This window comes from Pogona vitticeps, chromosome 2 (genome assembly GCF_051106095.1).
Source record: "Pogona vitticeps strain Pit_001003342236 chromosome 2, PviZW2.1, whole genome shotgun sequence".
Classification (NCBI taxonomy): domain Eukaryota; kingdom Metazoa; phylum Chordata; class Lepidosauria; order Squamata; family Agamidae; genus Pogona; species Pogona vitticeps.
Window position 1 is genome coordinate 293,897,636 of NC_135784.1, and position 18,684 is coordinate 293,916,319.

Here is an 18,684-nt window from a genome sequence, read left to right on the forward strand (position 1 = left end):
TCTCACAGTCTGTCTCAGCATCTACTCTTCACCACACAGGCATCACATATTTATACAGTACAGCCCCTCCTCCTGATGTCCCGCCTTCCACTCCCCATAGGATGGAACTTTCCCTCCAAACCCATGACAGACAGGTAACATCAGTGCTGTTATGTAACACCTCCCCTCTTTAAAAGTTGTTTTGTAGGGGGAAAGCTAAAAGTGCTTTTCACCAAAAAAACAACCTGCATAAAATACACAACAACATTTATACATACCATATAATACTTACATATACTTACACTCCAAGTTAACCATAGCAAATATGCATTTAAACATTTTACCATATACAGTACATCAATTTACCTTTATTAATACCAACCAAATTCAAAACCAGGTACATTTTAACTTTTTGTTTTCATTATATACATATAGTCCATGTTCTTTCGCCGTCTTCAGTCTTCAGGTCTTCTTGATAAGGCGTCAGCAACACAGTTCACTGACCCTCTGACCACCTTCACTTCAAAGTCATAGTCCTGTAAGTTCAAAGCCCACCTCATAAGTTTGCTATTGTGGGTTTTCATCGTCTTTAACCATTGCAATGGTGAATGGTCAGTACACAGAATAAAATGTCTTCCCCAGATGTAAGGCTTGGCCTTCTGGATCGCGTAGACTATGGCCAAACACTCCTTCTCCACGGTTGCCAAATGTCTCTCACCTTTTTGAAGTTTCCTACTCAGGTAGGACACTGGATGCTGGTCACCATTCTCATCCTCCTGGCACAGAACTGCTCCTACCCCGCTGTTAGACGCGTCGGTGTAGATGATAAACTCCCGGTCGAAGTCTGGAGCACGCAGGACAGGATAGTTGATTAACGCCTCCTTCAACCTCTGGAACGCCGCCTCACAGTCGCTGGTCCACGGGATGCGGTCATCAGCCTTCTTCCTCGTCAGATCGGTCAGCGGAGCCGCAATCTCGCTAAACCTCGGGATGAACTTTCTGTAGTAGCCCACCAACCCAAGAAATGATTTGACTTTTTTCTTGGTGCTGGGTCTAGGCCAATCACGAACAGCTTCTATTTTGGCCTCCAGGGGTTTTATCATTCCTCCCCCTACCATGTGACCCAAGTATTTTATTTCTGGGCTACCCAGCTGACACTTGCTGGCCTTTACTGTTAGCCCTGCTGCACTTAACCTCTGCAGCACTAACTCCAGGTGTATCAGGTGATCTTCCCAGGTATTACTGAAGATCCCTATGTCGTCAATGTAGGCCACTGTAAAGTCACTGAGCCCTGCCAAGGTCTGGTCCATCCGCCTTTGGAATGTGGCTGGTGCATTTCTGAGACCAAAGCTCAGGACTCGAAACTCATAGAGACCAAAAGGGCTGCAAAAGGCAGTCTTTTCTTGATCCCTGGGATCAATTCTTAATTGCCAATATCCCTTTACCAGGTCCAATGATGAGATGAACCGACAACCCCCTATGGTTTCAATCAGGTTGTCTAGCCTGGGCATTGGGTAGGCATCAGGAGTGGTTACACGGTTTAATTTCCTGTAATCAACACAAAACCTAATGCTCCCATCAGGCTTGTCCACAAGGACTATTGGAGAGGACCAAGGACTAGAAGAGGGGACGATTATGTTCTCCCTCAGCATTTCGTCCAGCTCCTTCCGCACCTTGTCCCTATAGGGTCCCGTTACTCGGTATGGGGATACTGCCTGCGGGGGTGCATCCCCTGTATGGATCCGATGCATCACTCCCTTCACTATCCCCGGCTTGTTGGAAAACACCTGTTGATATTTACTAAGCAGCATTTTTAATTCTTGCTGCTGGTCTTGGGTGAGTGCAGGACTGATCTTTACCTCCTCTGGGTTGTATTTTACTTCCCCTCTACCCTCCCAGAAGGGTAATTCAGCTTCCTCACTCTCAGCTGCTTTTATCGCGAATAAAACCCTCTGTTCCCCTCTGTAGTAGGGTTTTAGGGCATTCACGTGAACCACCCTCCTTGCTTGGTTCTCCTCTTGCTCTATTAGGTAGTTCAGGTCTGACATCTTGGAAATGACCCTATATGGTCCTGCCCATTTGAGCTGCAGCTTATTCTCTCTGCAGGGCCTAAGCCAAAGCACCTCCTCCCCTGGGTCAAAGTGCCTCTCTCTAGCTTTGCGGTCATACCATGTTTTCTGTTTGACCTTCTGCGTTTGCAGGTTTTCTGCTGCCAGCTCTAGATTTCGCTTTAGGTCATTCATCAAGGTGTCTATGTAAGTCACAACGTCTTGTGGGTCATCCTGGGTGATCTGCTCCCAATTTTGTTTGATCAAATCAAGGGGCCCTTTCACCCTTCTCCCAAATAGAAGTTCGAATGGACTGAACCCGGTACTGGCTTGTGGCACTGATCGATAAGCAAACAAAAGGGATTGCAGCTTCTGGTCCCAATTGTTTGGATTCTCTGCCAAGTAAGCCCTAATCATGCGCATTAGAGTCCCATTGAACTTCTCAGTTAACCCATTACTTTCCGGATGATAAGCAGTGGTTTCCTTGTGCTTAATTCCACAGATTTGCCATAAGCGTTTCATGAGCTTTGACGTGAACGATGCTCCCAAATCTGTGATTATCTCTGAGGCAAATCCCATCCTGGACATATACCCCACCAAAGCATCGGCCACTGTGTTAGTTTCGATGTTTGTCAAGGGTATGGCTTCAGGATACCTTGTGGCATGGTCCACAATTGTTAGTATGAACCTATTCCCCCTCTTTGTGGCCTTGGGCAAAGGTCCCACAATATCCACCCCTATGCATTTGAACGGAGTGTCAATCACAGGCAAAGGGCACAACTTTGCTTTGGTCCTGTCGCGGTTATTCCCCTGCCTTTGACACACATCACATTGTTTACAGAACTCCCTGATCTGCTTCCCTATGTCAGGCCAGTAGAAATTCTGTGTGATTCTCTGCTGTGTTTTGTTCACTCCTAAGTGTGCAGCAAACATGTCAGAGTGACCCCTTTGTAAGATCATGGGGCGATACTTTTCAGGTACCACTAGCTGACTCCTGATCCCATCTCCCCCTTTTGAGATATTCCTCAGGGTCTCTCTATACAGAATCCCCTTTTTCTCCAGAAATCTCACTGGGGTTTCAGGTGTTAGCTGGGCGTCAGTCACCTGTTCAAAACACTTTTGGAGAGTGGCGTCTGCCTTCTGCTCCTGTCCAAATCTGCTGTCTGTGGTTAAGGTTTCCACCACAGCTTCTGAACTCCCCTCTGCTTCCGTCTCTGGCTCATCATTACCCCCCTGAACTGTCCCTGTGGTGGCTTGTGAGCGTGTAATCACTAGCACCCGTTTCACATGTTCAGCCAGGTCATTTCCCACGAGCACGGCTGCTGGCAGAGTCGATGAAATTGCTAGGCGCCAAGCTCCCCTCCAGCCTTGAAAGTTGACAGGTACCTCAGCTACTGGCAGAGAGATTACCTGCCCCTCAATCCCTGCCACCTTCATGCTCTCATTTGGGATTATAAACTCCCTAGGGATGATATCTGGATGGCACAGGGTTACCTGGGAACAAGTGTCCCGCAGCCCCCTATACTGACGGTCAAGTATTCCTACGTCCACCCCTGCTGTCTCAAACAACTGAGAATCTGTTTTTATCAGCAAGCAGCGCTTTACCTCCACCAGAGGACCATTTTCCTCAGCCTGATCAGCAGAGGTAGCTGTTCCAGACTGAGTAGCTATGGCAACAGGCTCCCTCTGTGACACTGAGCCTTGCTCTTTCTGGACACAGAACACAGCTTTTGGCTTGGTCCCACTAGAATTCTGAGGCACCATTCCTTTTAGCTGCTTCAATTTCTCACACTCTGAGATCAGATGACCCTTTCCCTGACAGAAATAGCATTTTCTGGTGTATTTTGATTCTCTCTCCTCTTGTTTGGGTTTTCCCTCCAAATTCTGAGGGCTTGGTTTCATGCCTGAGGGCTTCCCTTCACCATGGGCCCCTCCCCCTTGCTGGCTTTTCCCTGGTCCCTGAGAGTACTTGCTGTAGGTTTCTTTGGGTTTACCTACAGATTTCCCCTCACCCAAGGGCTTTCTTATTTGGGAGATAAAATCCGCGATCTCTGCGGCTGCTGCCACAGATTTCGGTTTCCTTTCCCTCACCTGGAATTTCAATTCCCCATGCAGGACTGAATAGAACTGTTCCAGGGCTATCAAGTCTTTAAGCTGTTCATAGGTCTCTGTTCCCTCCTGCGACAGCCATTTCTCAAGCAGCCTCACCAATTGGGCCCCCACTTGGGTAAAAGTCTGTTCTGGCTTCTTGGTGAGGGACCTGAACCTTTGTCTCAGCTGCTCTGCATTTATCCCATGTCTTGCGAACACCAGTTTTTTAAACTCTGCAAAATCTTTCATCCGTTCCTCAGGCATCTCGGCATAAACCTCAGCCAGGCTACCACTGATTAAAGAACGCATGATGGTCATCTTCTCAGTTTCCCTCACTGAGAAGTCCACAAACGCTCTTTCCACTAAGGAAAAGAACACCTCAGGACAATCTCCCTTGTGGTACACAGGGAATTTCTTCAGGTCAGCCTTAGACAGTTGGCCTCCCTCAGAATCCCTATTATTATTATTGTTCTGGTTCATCATTTCCAGTTTTCTTAATTCAAACGCCATTCTTTCTTTCTCCAGAGCAATTTTCTCTCTCTCTCTCTCTATTTCAAATTGCCGCTGTTTCTCTCTTTCCCTTTCCTCCATTTCCCTCACCCTCAGTTCATGCTGTTGGGCTAGGAGTAATTTTCTGAGTTCTGGGTCCTGCTCTCCTGTGCTGTCACCTTGCACTGAGCCAAATTCATCCTCAGAACCTTGGTCAATCTGGGGGTCTTTCACTTCACCCATGTCTGTTACTTGACTTCGAGTCAAGGGCATAATCCCCCCTCAGAACAGGCTGCTTTAAAAAGTCAAGCCTCAAAATAAAACGACCACTTTTTTCCTTCTTGCCTCAGAACCAGCTCTCCTAGAGATTGCTGCTGTTCTTCAGCACTAAATTTGCAACAGTATCGAGTCAGAGCCTACCCCCCTCTGCTGGGCCTCTCAGCTGGCAAGCTAGCTCACTGTTGCTACGCAGTTTTGCCTCAGCGTTTTCCCGCCAAAATCAGGCTGCCTCAGAGCACCTTAATCTAAGTCTCCCCAGTTGGCACGTTCTTCTACTAGTGCACCTCCCCGTGAGGTACACCTAGAAGATTACCTACGCGCCTCAGACTGTCCCTGACTAGACCCCCCTTGCTCTGGGCACACTTGCCAAGGCTTTGCTGGACCGCTGGACAACTGGACCAGTCGTATCCCACACGCTGGACACCAATCAATGTGACAAACCCAGACCTACTGGGATCTATCACACAGTTACTAAGCTGCCACCAACCATTCCCTATAATAAGTCACACAGACCAGGGATGGATTTTTAAACAACAAACGAATAAGGTTTATTTTAAATACAAACAGGGTAAATAAAACAATCAGGTGAATAAAATAAAGTAACGTGGCTTATTCTCACACACACAAGCATACAGTTTGGTTCACCTAGAACCTTTAACTTAAAGCACAGACCCTGAACCCATCAGTTCTGGCTAACCCACAGACACCTGAACTTATCAGGTTGGTACTCTGACACACAGTAGTACCCTGTCAGACACCCAGACTCCCACAACAGCTTCTTCTTCCCCAGCTGCTGCTTCGTCCCAACCCAGTGTCTCACAGTCTGTCTCAGCATCTACTCTTCACCACACAGGCATCACATATTTATACAGTACAGCCCCTCCTCCTGATGTCCCGCCTTCCACTCCCCATAGGATGGAACTTTCCCTCCAAACCCATGACAGACAGGTAACATCAGTGCTGTTATGTAACAAACAGGTCAAAGAAACAATGGTTCAATGGGCACAAAATTTTGGATACAATATTGACTTTGAAAAATGGCAAGAGCTGTGGTCTAGAAACTATAAGATGACAATGGCAACATCCTATAAAGAGAATTTATATAAAATGTTTTATAGATGGCATTTATCTCCTGACAGATCATCTAAGATGTATTCTAATAGGCCAAGTAAATGTTGAAAATGTCATAAAAAAACTGGAACCTATTATTATCTCTGGTGGACTTGTGATAAAGCAAAAAACTTTTGGAATAAAATATATATATGGCTTGTTAAAATAATCAAAAAGCATGTAGACTTTAGGCCAGAGCTCTTTCTGTTAGGTACAATACCAGAAAGTGTTGATAAACAAAATGTATATTTAATACTGCATATTTTAACAGCCGCGAGGATTATATATGCACAGTACTGGAAAAAGGAAGAAACACCTACAGATCAAGAAACAATTAAAAAGATATTGGACTGGGCTGAAATGGATAGACTAACACTGAAAATCAAAGGAAAAGAAGATACAAAATATTATCAAACATGGGACTTGTTCTATCAATGGTTAGAAGGACGTTGTGTAGATTAGGAGTGTAATATGTATGGTCGTTGTTTAAACAAATGATTATAAGCTGTACCCAGGTGGCACGATGTTAAATCAACATGGATGGATTTTATATAATGAAAAAGAAGAAAAAAAGAAGAAAAAAAGAACAGAGTGTTGAGGACTGGGAGGAGAAGATGTTAATCGATCGACTTTGTCATCCCATTCCAGCGATTGGGAGCAGGGTTGATGAGAGGGAATTCCGTCATCGTCAGAAGGCAAACCAATAGAGATTGATTCGGTGGTTTGTTGAGGCTGCTGAGAGATGACTGCAGCTTTAGATTTATGCTGTTGAGGTCTTTTAGGTGGAGAGGGCTCTGGGACTGAAGAGGCTTAGGTGGACATTTGACATTTAGTGGAGGGCTTCAATATCGAGGATTTTGGTGTTGAGTGCTTCGATTTATGGGTTTTTAAAATTTTAGACAAAGTGGATGGAGCGTTGGAGTGGGATGGATGTTGTTTTGAGGCTTCAGAAAGAGCTTTCTCCATTGCTATGGTTTGTGAGGTGGCCTTACAAGGAGGTTGAGCCATTTTAGTTGGCTGAAGGGATTGTTCCCAAAGATGGAATTTTAATCTGGATAAGCAAGAACGGAGAACTCCGCACTTGAAGTTTTGACAATGCTGGCAGGAGGACGTCTGGTGTGCCTCTCCTAAGCAAAAAAGATACTTGGCGTGGCCATTGGAGAGTGGTATTTTGTTATCACAGACCACGCAGTGTTTAAACAGGCCCGAAGGAGCCATGAATAGGAGAGAAATAATTTGAGGAGAAAAAGCAATGATGGGTGTGTGTGGTGTGGATGGAGGCTGAGCGAAGGAGAAAGAAAAAAAATCTCTGATGATAATGAATTTGATGTAAGTTTAAAGGAAAAAAGATTGATAACAGGAAAGAATCAAGAAAAAACTCTTTTTCTCTTTTACTCACAGAAACAGAATTATGAGGCTCTCAATGCGGCGGTTGAAAGAAAAGTGAAAGGGGAGCCTTGGCGCCAAGGTACTTGTACAAGGGTGGAGGGGTCTTATTCTAATGTGTTTTCTGCTACCGCAGAAACTCTAGAACTTTCCAATGAGGCTCTGTGCAGGCACGGATCACCCAGGGTATGATTCACAGAGGCCACGAAGAACTACTATGATATTTAATGGGAGCTTTTGGGGACACATCCACTTTGTCAGACATATAGAAACAGAATGAAATAATGGATGAAATATCAGTTTCACAATTAAAAAAAAGGTAAAGGTAAAGGTTCCCCTTGACATTTAGTCCAGTCATGTCTGGCTCTAGGGCACGGTGCTCATCCCCATCTCAAAGCCGTAGAGTCAGCATTTGTCTGTAGACAGTTTCCGTGATCACATGGCCAGTGCGACTAGTCATGGAACGCCGTTACCTTCCCACTGAGGTGGTACCTATTTACCTACTCACATTTACATGATTTCGAACTCCTCGGTTGGCAGGAGCTGGGACAAGCGACAGGAGCTCCCTCTATCACGTGGATTCAAACTGCTGGTTTTTCGACCTTGCAGCCCAGAGGCTTTGCAGTTTAACTGCAGCGCCACCACGTCCCTAGATTCACAAGTAGAGCATTCTAAATATTCATTGGTTGTATAAGTCTTGGGTGTGTGGCACCTACAGCCAATAAAGACTTAGAATGTTCTACTTGTGAAACTGGTATTTCATCCATTATTTTATTCTGTTTCCGGGTGTCTGATGAAGTCGACGTGTCCACGAAAGCTCACATTAAAATATCATAGTTAGCCTTTAAGGTGCTACATGTTTTTGTCTTTTGTTTTGTTTTGTTTCTTTGGGTTTTGCCTGATATGCTTGCACAGACTAACACTGCTACCTCTTCTAAAACTACATACTATTCAGTGTGGCTTGCAAGTGTTGCAGCCTGCCAGCTAACCACCATCAGATAAGCCCAGTGAGCTGGGCATCATGCCAAATCTAGTGCCAGGCTTGGAAACATAGGTAGTTGTTTGAGAGGTAGTAGAGATTTCACTTAATACAGAATGCAAACACACTTTATCGCAGCATAATAAACCACATTATGTTTGAAAGCCACCCACCAGGGAACATATTGGTTCCATATTTCTCTCTCTCCATTTGTTATGAAAATATTTAAGACTCCATTATACAAATGCAGCACTTTTGAGAGAATAGTTGAAACTGAACCCTAGATAAATGTATTCAGGATTGAGATTGCCATATTATTTATTTACTCAGTTTATATACTTGTTTGGCCAGGTTTGGTCTGGATTTTAGACCCATCAACTGATGCCTGTTTACCCCATAAAGTGCCTTGTATTCTAAGATTTCATTTTTTAAAAGTAGTCGGTATCCCTTATAGCACTGGAGTTCGTTCTAAGGAAAAACATTTGCTTACATATCCACAAGCTCATTTATTTATTTATTTATTTATTTATTTATTTATTTATTTATTTATTTATTTATTTATTTATTTATTTATTCATTCATTCATTCATGCATGCATGCATGCATGCATTCATAATATATTTACTCGTCCTTTTGCCTTGAAAAGGACCCAAGGCAGCTTATAACATTAAAGGACAGTGTTTAAAAAATAAAACTAGCATGTATACAAATATTTTAAAAGAATCAAACAAATGCCACACTAAGAATAGTAAACAAAATCAACAACAATGAATGAATTTGATGGTTGTTGTGGTGTTTTCAGGGTGTTTGGCCGTGTTCTGGAGGTTCTCAAAAGCCTTTGAGAACACAACAACGAATGACTTTGCTCATTGACTAGTCATACAGAAAGGCAGTTTCTCTGAAATCCGTTGGCTGAAATGGTAACTGCAAGATTCTGGGCAAGTGTTATAATTGGGAGAAAGCATGGGTTTTGCAGAGCTGACTGCAAACAGTGCATAGAAAGCAGTTAGCCTACAGGCATGAATGCTGATTGGGAGCATTACAAGAGCTGCAGTTTTTAAAAGGAACTATTTCAATCTCTGATGTTATACATCTTACTGCCTTTCCTGCTTTGGCAGGGGATTGATTTCTACTATTCTCAGGCCTCTATATTTTTACAATCCTATAGTCTATGGCCTTCTAGAAGCATTCATTTCATTTTACCGTCCACAGCCTTCTAGGATGTTAGCTAGGAGTAGAGGCAGAAGCTGTCCTCTGGTTTCTCTTCAAATTGCATAAATCGTTCGCCTCTTACTAAAGAAACTGCCCTGAAGTGCAGCAGGGCACTGGACTTGATGGCCTCATAGGCCCCTTCCAACTCAATTATTCTGTGATAGGAAGAGCTGGGAAAAAGAGGGTGGGTTATAATTTTTTTGTAACTTCTGCTTGTTTTCTTTGAGGTTGAATTTATAGCTACTTTATTGTGAATCTTAAACTTCTGGAAAGAGATTTCAGACAACTAAAAGAAAATAATAATACTTTTTTTCAAAGAACTGATTCTACATGTCTTTTTCTTGGGAATATAATATGGCCCTTTGAACTGCTAACTCAAATTAAATGGATCTTACACCTCAGCCATTTGAATAGGAGACTGATATATTTGTGTTTACGATGAAGCAGAAAATGGCAAAGTTCCTTTCTTGGACAAGAGCCCTCAGTCAACATGGCCATGGGCCATTCTGGCCAAGGGATTCTGGATGGTATCACCAAAAAGGTAAATGTTCAAGCTATGCCACAAATCTCATTCCCCACCACAGGGTGGCCCATAGTGAAACAAAACAATAGCCAACAAGGTAAGACATACAGATTTTTGAGTCCATTGAAGTTGGTGGTTTTAACTAGGCTCAATTCTGCTTTACATTGTGGTCTGTAAATATGGGATACTTACTTTTAGAAGATGCTCCTGACGATTAAATGGTAAAGGTTCTGTAAGACTTTCTGGAATTACTAAATCTTCACTTTCTTTGAACCATAGACCAGCCTAAAAACATTAAACGTGGGTTATGATTAATACAGTTCATGTTTTCCACCTTATGCACAATTTAAGAATGTAACATTCATAAAATATGAGAAAGGTGTTGCTGGATCCCTGCAAAACTCTGTTTCATGGCTTGGAAAAGTTACTTTCATGCACTACAACATTGTGGCAAAAAATGTAAATTTTTTTACCTCAGGTCTATTCAGTCCATCATAAGGGTTTGAAGGAAACAGCCCTCCCAGTTGCAAAAGCTTGATTTCATATCCTCATTTCTAGTCAGAGATTAAACCACAGTTATCTGGTTTCCATGTAAAAGGAAATGGTGGTTTGACTACAAGAGTTACAGAGAGAAGGGACAGAGGAAGCACAAAGACACAGCACTTGTTCTTGGTCTGATAAATGATGGTTTATTGGTCTGAGACTCCTATGCTTGAATCATGCCTCTAGATTTTTCTTCACTTTCAAAAGTGGCTCAAAGCTATAGATTGGCATAATCCTTCCTGTCAAGGCTCAGTGCATTCACTAGCAAAGATACATATCCTTTGATTGCAATTTCATACATTTATTATTTATTTTTGTACCTTACTTGATATGATTTTTCCTTCAGAAAAGTAATATGTGTATGCAAATCACACATAAAGAGTTGAGTTTTACAATGCTGTATGTTAGAGAAAATAACAAAACAGAAATGTGAAAATACATGTTATAAGATATTGGAGACCTCAAAAATCCTTCTTGAGTTTCTACAACACACATGTGCTTGCATATACACAATGACATTGGGGGGAGGCATTTTGCAAAACCAGCACATAACAGGAGGGGGGTCCATATGGGAAATGTTTCTATCTGGAGCCACAGCAAAAACTTATTTCTTTGCTAAGTCACAAACAGCAAGAGTAAGAACTTGTTATACCGAGCAAATCTGCAAAGCATTCATCATTAATTTCCCTCCTTTCCCTTCATGGCCTCTTTTATTTCTAGACAGTTTTTCACTCAGCGAAACTGCCAATTGCTAACATAATAGTAGCAAAGTGCACACATCCTTTTCAAAACTACAGTATATAGTAAATGACTCATTAAAAGAAATATGAGTCAGTGATTCTGCTTCTATAAGCAAAACAGAGAAATAAAGGAAAAAAAAGGTAATTCAACAATTGTGGATGTGAAAAGGAAATGTGTGAAGGCTGGCTTCAGACGTCAGAGGTCAACATTTAACTTCATTCTATACCTAGAATTCTGCTAAGAGAGGGTCAAAGCACAGGGCAGGATGACAGTAGGCACTAGTGAACTTTCTAAGGGGGGGGATGCTCTGGTCCAGAGAGACTTAACCCAAATGAACCAACATTGTAACCTATTCTAGCATGCAATGACTTCCCATCACCTGTCTAGAGTATCCAAATCTTGTTAAGATTGCTAGAGCTAAAACAGAAGCAAAACAAAAACAGGTACTGTTTTAAACCAGTGGTTCTTAACCTTTGTTACTCGGATGCTTTTGAACTGCAACTCCCAGAAACCCCAGTCAGGACAGCTGGTGGTGAAGGCTTCTGGGAGTTGCAGTCCAAAACTCCTGAGTAACCCAAGGTTAAGAACCAGTGTTTTAAACCAATTTTCTCTAGTCTTCTGTCCCTCAGGTGTCTTTACTAACAAGTTCCATAATCCCTCCCACAGCCAGCTGTCTTATGCTCAATGTGGTTTTTGGGAGCTACAGTTCAGCGTACTGGGAAGGCACCAGACGGGCAGAGAGTCCATGAGGATGAATAACAACCTCTGGGACTTGGACTTTGAGAGGCGCATGGCTCCCTGTGATGTGGCAGAAATCACAGCGCCCTTGGTTCTTTCCTGCCAGCATTTTCTGAGCGCAGGGCAACAGCAGCCAAGAGGTTGTAGCAGACAGACTGCTTTTCAGTTGCGCTTTTTATTTTCAAGTACACATTTTCTTTTTCGAATTATCTAAATAGTTTTAGGTGGTTTAAAGCTGGTTTCATCGATGGTGTTCAGCTTTAAGATCTTCTGATATAGGGTGGGCTAAACTAAGAACAGGAAAAAGTGGCAAGAGGTATCAGTGAATTCCAACCAATGGCAGGGAGAAGAGACAAGGAATGAAGGTTAAATTAGATGAAATGCTTAAAGCAGTGAAAAGAGATGATGTTAAACTGGCAGTGCTTTTCCGTACACACAGGATTTCCTTAGAGATGTGTGCCTCAGCAATCAGATATGCAAATCAACCCTGTATTTACCTTCTAATGAGAAGTCAGAAAACAAGCTGAAAGGTGAGATACAGAGCTAAGGAAAAGTACATGTCAGACAAAACAGATGTGTTTCACCATCTAAGAGAGCACTGCTTCTAAATATGCGCTAAGCACATTGTCTCCATTGACTCTGAGACTCATAATTTGAAAGACAGAGATGTGTATCATCCTATATGGCAGTAGGATGGAAGGAAAGGAAAGACAGTAATTAGGGATGTTGAAATTTCTTGAACTGTAAGCCAGTGTTGTAGATGCAATCTGAAGCCTGTAAATCCTACATGAGTAAATGTATTAGGTTTCTGATCTCCAGTGTATTTGGAGTACTACATCCCAGGAAGAGCGTCTAGAAGACATTTATAGATCATGGATACACTGTACATGTAAAAAAGGTATTTCATGTGGTTGGAGAAATAGAGTTGTTTAACATATTTGTCCCGTGTTCAGAGAAATTAAAACTTCATCACTGGCTGCAGATAATCATTTTCCTAAGAAAAAAAAGCTGGTATGATGGAGGCATTTTTGCCTGACTGTACCTATTCTGTGTACACCTTTCTGTAGGAATTTATAATGTCTGGCAGGCTTTTTTAATGATGCTTTAAACCAGACTGACATCAAATAACTCCTTGTGTATAGGAAAAGATACTGCTGCTATCTTTCAGGTTTCTGGAAAAAAGCCAAGCAAACAAAACTGTGTTTCCAACATCAATTGTGGTGCAACTAAAAGCCATTGATTTGAAAGCTACCCAAATCAGAAGGAAGCTTTACAGGTTGGTGGTAATTAAAAACAAAACACCAGTCTAAGCTCTTCTCTGTTGTTATTATGTGCCTTCAACTTGTAACTGATTTACAGCTATCCTAATAGGTCTTTCATGGTAAGTAAATATTTAAGACATGGCTTTACCACTTTCAGTCTTTTAGTCAAATTCCATGACTGCATGAGGGTTTGAACCCAGTTCTTGAGTCTTTGTCACTCTATCCACTACACCAAATTTAGTATCTAGATCCATATCAATTGTATATGATTTATTTGGGATTACACTGAAGTGTCACTACTTTCAGGCAATTTTTGGGGAAATAAATTACTACAGTTTATTTTAAACTTTTTGTATAGAATAGCATAAATTATACCCTAAAAGAGGTTTATTTGGTTTTTTTTAAAAAACTCAGATTTACCAGCCCACACATCAGATGTATGTTTAAGTCAAGAAGATGTATATTTCACCTACTTCCTGTGTTAACTCTGGAGCTATTGGTATGTATGTTTTTAATCTCTCCCCATGCTATGCAGGATACCACAGCATTGTGTAGGTGGGTGTAAAAATGAGAACTGCATCTTGTGGTTTTTCCATTCCTAGTGAGGATTGTTTGTTTTCCTTTCTCTGATTAGCTGCTGCTGCCACAAGATGAAGGGGCTGTTTTCCTTTTTTTGATTGATAGTATTGCCACGTGGTTTTCCCTAACAGTGAGAAAGAGTGAAGACAAGAGGAGCAGCTTGCTCAGTCACTAATGCGGGAAAGTCTTATCACTTGTCAAGGCTCTTGAACTCTATCATACTTTAGAATGTGTGGCAAGAACACACACAACCCATCCTTGAATACAAACACTGGAGCAAAACAGTGACATAAAAGACATCTGGACCACAATCCATAACATGCAATCCATCGGACTGTGGTCCAGATATCTTTTGTGTCACTCGCATTACATGAAATACTACTACATTTGGCACAGTGTATTTAAGCCTGCAGAAGATTACAGGGAGTTACATCTAGGTGTCCCAAGTGTCTGATCTTACAAACTAGTTGCACAACACAACTAATTGCACAACTGATTGCACAACTAATTGTGCATCTGTAGCTATGGAACTGCTTGCTAGACATGACTTTTGGCGTGGTGCAAATTTCACAACCACGTGTGCAACTTTGTGTTATATTTAAGTGTAGCTATGCAACACTCATAATGGAATTAAACCAGAGCTTGGGAAAGTTACTTTTTGAAACTACAGCTGTTGTCCCGATTTGAGAGAAAATAAATGATACGGTCCGTGCAGGATCTATAGCTTAAAGCAAGACAAATGCTGGTCTGGATGAAATCTCATAATTAAAAGAGAACACGGGGTTCAGAGTAGCGACATGAAGATCCAACCTGTTTAACACTTACCAGTTTATAGATAGTAATCAGCATGATGAATTGTTGCCAGAAAAGGTCCTGGTGAGGGAGTACTAACAAGCTGTGTTCCCTCTAGACAACGGTAGTGAGCAGCCCATAAGCCTTGCAGCTACATCTTGTAGTAGGCAACCCTGCAAGCTTAGGCCATCTTTTTCGGATTTCGCCTTTTAGTTATGGGCCTGAATTCATGTATATGCCAAGCGTGTCATCCCAGATTCTAAGCATGATCACTTACTCATCTCGGCAGCAGTAGCCTGCCTTTTGATCATTAGAACTGTCTCGTCATTGCTGTTAATAAACTCTTGTGTGCATATTCAGAGTATCCACAGAGACCCACAAAAAAGATGCAACATGGTCCTTAGGTGTAAACACCTTATAAGAAGAGGCAGTCTAAAAAATTTTTGAAGAAAATCTCCTTTTTTTAAAAAAGGAAACTGTATGGTGCTTTCATGTTGTAGAGAGAAACACATGCCATGAGACTTTAGCCAGCTGAAACTAGTGCCCAGGCTGTGGGTGCTGATTTCGCTCCCCAGAACCACTACAGCCCACATCAACCTATTCCTCCCCTGCCAGGACAATACAGGAAGTTGTCAGATGTCCACTTTGAATTTTATATAAAAAATGAGGGTGGAGTTTTGGCAAAACAAGGCAGGAGAGGTGCAGGTGCTTAGCTTTAAACGTCTAGGAGTGGAAATTGCGACTTTTACACATTCTTTGAAGGGAGGTTCTGGGGGACTGTGGTCCCCACAAAAGCAGCCTTGGGCCTGAGGGGCACAAGATTCTCACCCAACCTAAGCACATGCTAGCATATATATACAGTGGTGCCTCGCTTAACAATTTAAATTGGTTCCAAAAAAATCATCGCTATGGGAAAACATCGCTAAGCGAAACGCGGTTTCCCATAGAAATGCATTGAAAACCAGATAATCCGTTCCAATGGGAACGGATTGCCATCCTTAAGCGAAAATCGCCATAGGAAACATCGCTAAGCGAAACGCGGTTCCCCAATTGAAATGCATTGAAACCTATTCAATGCATCTCAATGGGGGAAAAATTACAACAAATTAAAAAGAGTTGGGACAAAGTCAAATTAGTTTAACAAAGGGTTTATTAAGTGCACTTATGATTTCAAGCATTCTAAACATTTTTAAACATTTTTAAACATATTTAAACATATAAAAAACAGCCAACATGAGGCTGTCAAAACCATCATTAAGCGAAACAGGGGGGACCCAAACTGTCAATGCTATGCGAAGCATGGTCCCAAACATCGCCCATAAGGAACATCGTTAAACGGAGCGCAAGATCGCTCCAAAAAAGCCATCGCTAAGCAAATTCGTCATTAAATGAAGCGCTCGTTAAGCGAGGCACCACTGTATTTAAATCTGTGCTAGTAAACATTTAAGATTCTGTTGGTTGTTTCCTCCCATGCATGCCAATGCCATTTATAGGTATGTAATGCTGACAGAAATTATATTCTGTTCTCATGACAGATGTGCAAGCACATATATGTCAAGATCATTCTAGCTGAACATAGAGATGTGGCCATGAGGAGGCAATTTCCCTCACTCTCTTCAAATTATTCTTTAAGTTAGAACATTGTGTCTGGGAAGGGTTTAGTCATATTAGTCAATTGTAAGAAGAACAAAAAGTGGCCTGTAATTTAGAAACTAGAATGTTTTAACTGGCATAAGTGTTCATAGACTATAAGCCACTTCATCTGGTACATCCGATGAAGTGATGGGCAACCTAAGAAAGTTTGTGTCAAACAAAACTCACCAGCCTTTAAGATGTCCCCAAATTCTTTGCTTTTTTCAACGGCGAGGAGGACCACTCCTACCTCTCAGCTTAAAGCATTCTGAAAAGAATGCAGGGATTAACCTTTTGGGTTGAGTGTGTTATATCTTATTGAGGGTGGGGTAGGAGAATGTTTTGCTCCTCCCAATTAGACAGGGAGAAAGTGACAGATTACCGAGTTGCTTGGACTTCAGCTATTTTGTAGAACTCCATCCTTAACTACTTTGTGGGCCTTCTGAAAAACAGGGTGGACGCACTGATGGGGAAATTTGAACCTGAAATATGTCTCTGTCAAAGGTTGAGTATGAATTGATTTAATTTATCAAATCTTGTTTAATGTAACAGGCACTGTACATTTTGCTTTCATTTTTCCTCCACCGTTCTCTACCCTCTCTCACGCCCACACTCCTGCCCATATTCTCCCTGAACCACAAACCACTTTTACAGAAGAGTCCTATGTATATTTGCTGAAATGAACCATACTGCATTCAGTGAACATATTCTCAAATCAGTGTGCTTAAATGACAAACATCAGGAGCAGAAAACTTTAAAAAAAATTAGAGTCACACAGTGAGAGGTTAAGATGAGATTGTGCTGGCCACCATAAAATTATGATAGAGGGAGTTGAAGTATGTGGGTATCTAGGGCATGCAGTCATAGTGTGAGCCAGAGAAGACTGCATGGCTATTTGCCCTCCCCAGGATCCACAGCCATAGATGCTTAAGATGGAAGAACAAAAAAAGCACTAAAACCTGTTCATATTCCTCCTGTGTAACAAACCCCGATCCGTCTATATCCATGGCTTGGAACCTCTGCAGTGTTTCAAGGAGCTCCATCACAGAAGGCATAGGCCACGGTTGGGCAGCAGCTAGTAAGAACCTGCGCCAGTCCACCGTGTCTGATTCAACAGTCAGCAGTGATGCCAGGCTTTGTAACTGTAACATAAAATGGTGGATATCCAGTGAACTCAACTTTCTTAGCATAGTCAAAAGAAGGTACATAGAAAGTGGTCTTACACTGGCTGAAATCCTATTGCCTAGCGTAGTAAGCCATACCAGAGTAGGCCCACTGAATCAGTGGCAAATCGGTGCATCAACTCCTTCATACGTTCGATTGATTCAAGTGAGCTTCCTCCAGTTGCAACATCTTATGCTGAAGTAAATTGCAACTAGAATAGGCCCCTTTGACTGAAGAGAACGTATAGAGGAGTTGACTGGCCAAATCCTCACTGAGTCAGTGGGCCTGCTTTAGTCTGACCTGCCACATTAAGCAACAGGTTTTCAGCTACTGATTCAGACCATTGGTTTATCTAGCCCAAGAACTGCAATAGTGTGCCAAGGTTTCATTAGAAACCTCTTCTAGCTCAACCTGGAGATAATGGAGATTGAACCTGGGAATGTGTCGTACCCCTGAGCTATGGATTTGTATTTGCTGTTTGTCTCCCATATAAGTACTAACCAGGCTTGACCCATCTTAAATTCCAGAATCAGATGAAATCATCATGTCCAGGTTTGTGGACTTTAAGGGGGTCAATTCATTCTAATAACTTTTACTGTATTTCAAAGAGGGAGAGGGAGATATTAGACAAGGTTATCAGCATGACAGTGGTACTTCCTTAGGCAGAAAATGAAAATGAGGCATAAATGTACAGCCATTCTCAAATGGGGCCTCATGGCCCTCAGAGAAGACCTGGCACATTTGAACAGGGCCATGGGCTGAAAACAATTCTTCGCACATCACTTCATAAGGGTCAACATGAGACTTACACAATTCTGATTCAAGCTATATTTGCTTCATATTGCGTTTATGGGCATGGCCAAAAAAGGTTGAGAATGGCTGATCTAGGATACCAATTACAAAGTATAGCTGAAAACAGGATACTTTTTTACACCTCTAATCTTTAGAAGTCGACTTTCTGAACAGTGGCTAGTGCTCCAGTAGAAGGTCTACATTTGAACTGAGACATAAGATGCTTTAAATATTTCAACAAGATGAAAAAAAAAAGATTTTTGATGGCTACACAGCAGACGTCACCAACAAAATAGATCTAAACGCTAGCTAAAATGTACCTAAGTAGAATGCCCGTTTTATGTC

General features: G+C 42.0%; 1 protein-coding gene across 1 annotated transcript in view; it reads right to left on the reverse strand.

Annotated features, from left to right (window-relative positions):
- Nucleotides 1-18,684, reverse strand: part of LOC110080074 (sperm flagellar protein 2) — a 36,383-nt gene that overhangs the window by 13,373 nt on the left and 4,326 nt on the right. The window contains exons 3-4 of the mRNA XM_072992844.2: nucleotides 17,343-17,525; nucleotides 10,289-10,381 (exon numbers count right to left, since the gene is read on the reverse strand). Of these exons, the coding sequence (XP_072848945.2) occupies nucleotides 10,289-10,381; nucleotides 17,343-17,525 (276 nt within the window). The remainder of the gene's footprint in view (nucleotides 1-10,288; nucleotides 10,382-17,342; nucleotides 17,526-18,684) is intronic.